The 6,579-nt window shown below is 40.2% G+C and overlaps 1 protein-coding gene across 1 annotated transcript; it reads right to left on the bottom strand.

Annotated features, from left to right (window-relative positions):
- LOC106676478 (sialic acid-binding Ig-like lectin 13) lies at positions 1-4,348 on the bottom strand. Its single transcript, XM_014413175.4, has 8 exons — positions 4,222-4,348; positions 3,403-3,786; positions 2,763-3,068; positions 2,392-2,652; positions 2,204-2,291; positions 2,012-2,051; positions 1,627-1,854; positions 1-1,022 (listed from the first exon to the last, which is right to left on the bottom strand). Exons 1-8 carry the CDS (start codon positions 4,301-4,303, stop codon positions 969-971), a joined length of 1,443 nt encoding a protein of 480 aa, XP_014268661.3. The 5' UTR covers positions 4,304-4,348; the 3' UTR covers positions 1-968.
- Between the last annotated feature and the right edge of the window lie 2,231 nt (positions 4,349-6,579).

The following is a 6,579-nucleotide window of genomic DNA, read 5'->3' on the forward strand; positions in this document are numbered from 1 at the left end:
CAAAGACAACACTGGACCATATGATAAAATATGTTAAATACTTAAATAAGATGAATTCACCAACAATTGAACATAATGGATAGTCATTTTTTATTGATTAAACCAAAACATTGCAATATGCAAAAACCCCCAAACAAAACCCTTTTTGGAATGGATGAATGGACCGGTGGCGAACAGATAAAAATAGTCTAACCTTTAACTATTTTTCACATAGATTCACATTGAATTTTTCTGTTTCTGGTTTCCTGTTTTCTCGACAGTTCAGAAGCCCAGACTCTGTAAGTTCTTAGTTTTCCAAAAATAAACTGTTAAATTGTTTCTGGTGTCTGAGTTGTGCATTTGGGTTCATATTTACTGGGATTATGACAGAGTGATCTGCCCAAACATTAGCTGTACACACAGCTGTTACACATTAGTGTTCTGAAGTACTAGCAGAGTCACAGGTTGTTAGTTGAGCACTGATGTCCAGACCAGCTGAACAGTGCTACACTAAGACAGAAATGCACTTCTGCACTGAAACTGACCCAAGCATTGCCTGAGCACAAATCCAATGATTACCAAAACCAGTTCATTGTAGAGTTTAAAAAGGTTTTTGATTTTGCTCTCTAAGAGGGTGAGGCTGCTAAATGCCTCTTTAATTCACAGCAGCTTAGTGGAATTTTAATTTGAATGCCATGTTCAGGTAGTGGGGAACAAAAGGTTTTGCACTGAACATTTTTGCATTATGCTGTAACTACCCTGGCAGTGAAAACTGATAACTATACATGGAAAGGCCAGAGAAAGACACTCCTATTGCGTGCATTTCCATTTCCTCTTTGCCTTTCCAACTCTCCAGGAGAACATTTAGATTACCCGATGCAGATCGGCAGTGTTAAACTTACCCTGGAGAAGCCAAAAGAAAATGCCCACCAGCATGAATGGGAATACTGGTTTGTGGTTCCAGTGCTGCATTTTAGACATCTGGGAACTCAGATGTTGGAACTTGGACTGATGTGTATCTGGAGTGATGCAGCATAACACTTCTAAAAAACACGTTAACGGATAGAGCCTGATCAATGCTCTGCGTATGGCTTATTTAGTGAGACAAAATACAGAACAATGGTAGTTCAGATTCAAAGTTTACAGTTTTAATTCTGTTTAGATTCAGTGCTGCCATCTTGACCTGTTAGTTCAAGGGGCGTGCCACAAAAACAATTTGGAAGCAGAACTTCAGAAATGCAACTGACAAAATCAAACAACAGCTCACACAGCGTAGCAGCATGCAAATACTTTAGGAACATAATAACTTAAAATATACTTTAAAAAAAAAGCGACAGTATGTTGAGGTTTTAAGTTTTAGTTTTGCAGAACAGCATCTGTTGTTGTGTAAAACTAGTTCTTTTTTTGGAGTGCTGCAATTTCTCACTTACTCATTTAGTCACATTTGCCATGAACACAGTTAATCATCTGAAAACAGCCGTGTAAAGTTAGCATGGAAAATAGGACATAAAAAAGCCATGGAATGGGATTTTAGTTGTTTTACTTCACTGAACTGTAGGCAGTGAAAATGACACATTTACAGGCACCATGTGTGTATTTATATGTTAATGTAAAATTATTTCACAACAGTTCTCATTTTTTCTTCACCTCAGCGTAGAGTTCCTCTTGGCCGTGAGCCCTTTGTTTTAAGCTTTTTTCTCGCTTTTTGATCTGTGCGTACACCGTATGCTGCTGCTGTCCACTGTCCCGCACTGAGTTAGACGATGCTTCATATGCCAGTGTGGAGAAGCTGATCTCTCCATAATGGATGTTTTCTTCCTCTTCTTCCTTTTTACTTGCTGGTTCATCAACCTTCTGCTCTTCATTTATTTGAATCTATAGAGTTAAAAAACAGAAAGCTCGGTGAATTAGGTTCATTCTTATTGATGTTTTATTAAATAAATAGACTGCTCTGATGAAGTTACTGCTGTAATCGCCAAAACATTCAAGTAACCCTGCAGCTAGAATTTTTTTTTCTTTGTAATTTCCTTACCAGAATCTGTTGTTGAGTTTGTTGCTTTGACTTTAACGACCTGGAAGACACAAGAGGCAGTAAAAAATTATCTCTGTGTATGTTAAATATATGTGAACAAAGTTAAGCTTGAAACAGAAATTTTTAATGTGTAGCTAAAATATCTGTGAGAGTAGCTAATTGTGTTTTTCTGCTTTGATGTGTGATACTTACCAAACAAAGATGATCAAGCAGAGGAGAATTATAAGTAAGAGAACAATGATCCCAATGATTACTCCAGGAAGTAGCCACAGTGTGTCTCCTAAAGAAAAACAAAGGTTACTACCTGAAGTTATTTTTAAAGTTTGGAGTTTGAATGGATAAAAAGAAACAGGAGCATGTAACACATGAGTGGCTTTTACCTCCAACAGTCACTTTAATCTCTGCTGATGTCTGATTACCCAGATCATTAGTGGCCACACAGTAATAAACTCCTCCATCTGTTACATTGAAGCTGTAAATCTCTCCTTCAGATACTTTCACAGCTCCATCTCTGCTCTTCTTGAACCAGGTGAAGTTGCTGACTGGAGGTTTGGCTCTGCTGGAGCAGGTCAGGTTCACCCAGCTGCCTGCTGACACCAAACCTGATGGACTGATGGATGCTGAGGTGTCTTTAGGAGCATCTGGAGAAAAAGATTGACAGAAATCACCATTATTCATTCTAAACAGTGGACCTCCCAATGAATCAAATGCTATGTTGACAGGATCCAACTACAAATTCTGATTTTCTTACATGAAACACTGAGAGTCTCTTCTGTCTCTGCTGTCTTGGTGTCTTTTCCTTGGTTCACAGGATATCTGGCAGAGCAGTTGATCTTCTTTCCATCATGTGTGTCTGACAGAGTGATGTTCTGCTGGATTTTAGTTGTAAAGCTTCCATCTGTGTTTTCCTCTGTTTTGTTGTGAGAGTCTTGTTGGAGATTCCAGGTGAGTTGAGGAGGGGAGTGTGGACAGGGAGTGAGAGCTGAGCAGGTTATAGTGACAGACTCCTTCTCCTTCAGATCACCTGGGATTGTAATATTGGGCCTCCAAGGAGAATCTGTGGTTTCACATCACAGACATATTAACACTACAGAGCACACTGCAGTTTATACCAGTGTTTAAAATCTCTAAACCACTCATCTTATCTTAAATTTACATATAACTTTATTAATTTCATAAAGTCATGATTTATTGAGTATTTATTTATTAAAGTATTTTTTTTAGCTTAATAATAAAACATTCGACCAATATTAAACTGTATTCTGGGACAATCATTATGACTGAAATGTAATATTTCTTCAACAAATGCTGATGAAACTTAACTGAAGGCAAGTCAAATAAACCCAATAAAGTAAAAATATAATTCTAATAAAAAACTCAAAATCACTCACCTCTGACTGTTATTTGAAGAGGATCACAAGAAGCTGTTGCTTTGAATGGTTCTCTCTCTACTCTGAAGAAGTATGTGTCTGTGTATGTGGTGATTAAATTACAAAACAGAGTGGTGCAGTCTCTCTGACTCAGGTTCCCAGTAATACTCATTGGATAGATGTTAACTGCTGCACTACTGTTGAAGATCACATTGTTTGGATTACCGCCAAATTGGGATTGATTTTTAATCCACACTCCAATAATTTTTCTTGTGCTGATAAATTTCTGTTCTTCTTTGGGTCTGAAGCTACATGGGATTTGCAAACAAGATCCACTCAGTGCTTCCAGCTTCTTTGATGCATTTATGAAGACTGCTGCTTCATCAGGACATTGTGCCAAAGCACCTGTAAACACAGTGTCACAACTAACCTATTAATTAATTAATTTTATTACAAACATTAACTTGTCTTATTTTAATTTGTCCTCCATAGGACTTAAGATGTAAACTTTAATCAAAGTACTCCTAAAATTAAATAATTGTTTATGTAAAATTAAATTTATAATAGATCATCCAGAAGTGACAGTCACATTTTCACCATTTGCCCTTTTTGATTAATGATGCTAAATTACATAGTTGTTGCTTGAAATATAATCTATTGTAACATGAACAACATGTCTTTGATTCTGTTGGTAACAAAAAGTATTTCAATTACCTGTCAGACTATGAACAGTATGAAAAAACAAAGCTTTATCTCCATCAGCCTTTTAATTTTGTTCCTTAAAGCTGATAATGATTTAAATGAATCCAATAATGCCTTTATAGTGAACAAACAGCTCACCTGAAACAAAGAGGACCATCAGTAACATGCCGACTATCACCATGTTCACACACAGCTCAGGAGAGGTTTTTACAGTGAACATAATTTCTTAACCAGAATTACAGGGGAACACATCGCCTAACTGTTGTTAGAATAAGGAAGCACAGAAGAGGACATACTGTTTAAGAAAGTGCAATGTCAGTTTGCTTGATCGTATTTGCTATAGGTGTTGAGAAATATTCTGCGGAAGTACAATCAGTTTGCTAATATCCTGTGATAGAGGAAGTCAGGCGATAGATTTTTAAAGTTTAAAATTACCTGTCAAAATAACCCACACACGCAAATACTTTTCACTACAGTTTTTTTTAATTGGTTTGGTACTATTTTCATAACTAAAGTGTGCATTTTCAAATCTCTCAGTACAAAACTCACATTTGATCACATTTGTAACACCACTAGTCATTCTTTCAAATCTGATGTCATGAGTTCATTGTATTTGCACATATTTTCATTCCACTTAATCATTGTTGCAGAACATATGATCATTGTGATATATTCTGAGAACATTTGCTTTAATCACCCAAACAAAACAGTGAGATCTTTTTTCAACTTAGTACTTATACCAATCATTTCAGTCAGGAGCAAATAATACAAGGTAAGCGTTTCAAATTGTCCTTGGTGATGAATGAGTGTAACTGAACTGTAAAACTTTACACAGCAAATATTACACTTATGTTCAGGCATAACAAAAAAAAAAAAAAAAAAAAAATATATATATATATATATATATATATATATAAACACCCAGCACGCCCCTGCGGGCGGTTTATCCTTCAAGCTCGGGTCCTCTACCAGAGGCCTGGGAGCTTGAGGGTCCTGCGCAGTATCTTAGCTGTTCCCAGGACTGCGCTCTTCTGGACAGAGATCTCCGATGTTGTTCCCGGGATCTGCTGGAGCCACTCGCCTAGCTTGGGAGTCACCGCACCTAGTGTTCCAATTACCACGGGGACCACTGTTACCTTCACCCTCCACATCCTCTCGAGCTCTTCTCTGAGCCCTTGGTATTTCTCCAGCTTCTCGTGTTCCTTCTTCCTGATATTGCTGTCATTCGGAACCGCTACATCGATCACTACGGCCGTCTTCTTCTGTTTGTCTACCACCACTATGTCCGGTTGGTTAGCCACCACCATTTTGTCCGTCTGTGTCTGGAAGTCCCACAGGATCTTAGCTCGGTCATTCTCCACCACCCTTGGGGGCATCTCCCATTTTGACCTCGGGACTTCCAGGTTATACTCGGCACAGATGTTCCTGTACACTATGCTGGCCACTTGGTTATGGCGTTCCATGTATGCCTTGCCTGCTAGCATCTTGCACCCTGCTGTTATGTGCTGGATTGTCTCTGGGGCATCTTTACACAGCCTGCACCTGGGGTCTTGCCTGGTGTGATAGACCCCAGCCTCTATGGATCTTGTGCTCAGAGCTTGTTCTTGTGCTGCCATGATTAGTGCCTCTGTGCTGTCTTTCAGTCCAGCTTTGTCCAGCCACTGGTAGGATTTCTGGATATCAGCCACCTCCTCTATCTGCCGGTGGTACATACCGTGCAGGGGCCTGTCCTTCCATGATGGTTCCTCGTCTCCCTCCTCTTTCTTGGGTTTCTGCTGCCTGAGGTATTCACTGAGCACTCGGTCAGTTGGGGCCGTCTTCCAAATGTATTCTTGGATGTTCGTTGTCTCATCCTGGACTGTGGTGCTGACACTCACCAGTCCCCGGCCCCCTTCCTTCCGCTTAGTGTACAGCCTCAGGGTGCTGGACTTGGGGTGAAACCCTCCATGCATGGTAAGGAGCTTTCTTGTCTTTATGTCAGTGGCTTCTATCTCCTCCTTTGGCCAGCCTATTACCCCAGCAGGGTACCTGATCACGGGCAGGGCGTACGTGTTGATGGCCCGGATCTTGTTCTTACCGTTCAGCTGACTCCTCAGGACTTGCCTGACCCTCTGCAGGTACTTGGTGGTTGCAGCCTTTCTATCGGCCTCTTCATGGTTCCCATTTGCCTGCAGGATCCCCAGGTACTTGTAACTGTCCTCTATGTCTGCAATGTTGCCTTCTGGTAGTTCAATCCCCTCAGTTCTGACTACCTTCCCTCTCTTTGTTAGCATTCGACTACACTTCTCCAGTCCGAAGGACATTCCAGTGTCATTGCTGTATAGCCTGGTAGTGTGGATCAGTGAATCGATGTCTCGTTCACTCTTGGCATACAGCTTGATGTCATCCATGTACAGGAGGTGGCTGACAACTGCTCCGTTCCGCAGTCGGTATCTGTAGCCAGTCTTGTTAATGATCTCACTGAGGGGGTTCAGGCCTATGCAGAACAGCAGTGGG

This window comes from Maylandia zebra, linkage group LG9 (genome assembly GCF_041146795.1).
Source record: "Maylandia zebra isolate NMK-2024a linkage group LG9, Mzebra_GT3a, whole genome shotgun sequence".
Classification (NCBI taxonomy): Eukaryota; Metazoa; Chordata; class Actinopteri; order Cichliformes; family Cichlidae; genus Maylandia; species Maylandia zebra.

Coding starts and splice junctions, on each gene's coding strand:
- LOC106676478 (XM_014413175.4), bottom strand. CDS start 4,303: ATGTTCACTGTAAAAACCTCTCCTGAGCTGTGTGTGAACATGGTGATA. Junction 2,292..2,391: donor GATTAAAGTGACTGTTGGAG/GTAAAAGCCACT, acceptor GTTTTTCTTTAG/GAGACACACTGTGGCTACTT. Junction 2,052..2,203: donor TGCTTGATCATCTTTGTTTG/GTAAGTATCACA, acceptor TGTGTCTTCCAG/GTCGTTAAAGTCAAAGCAAC.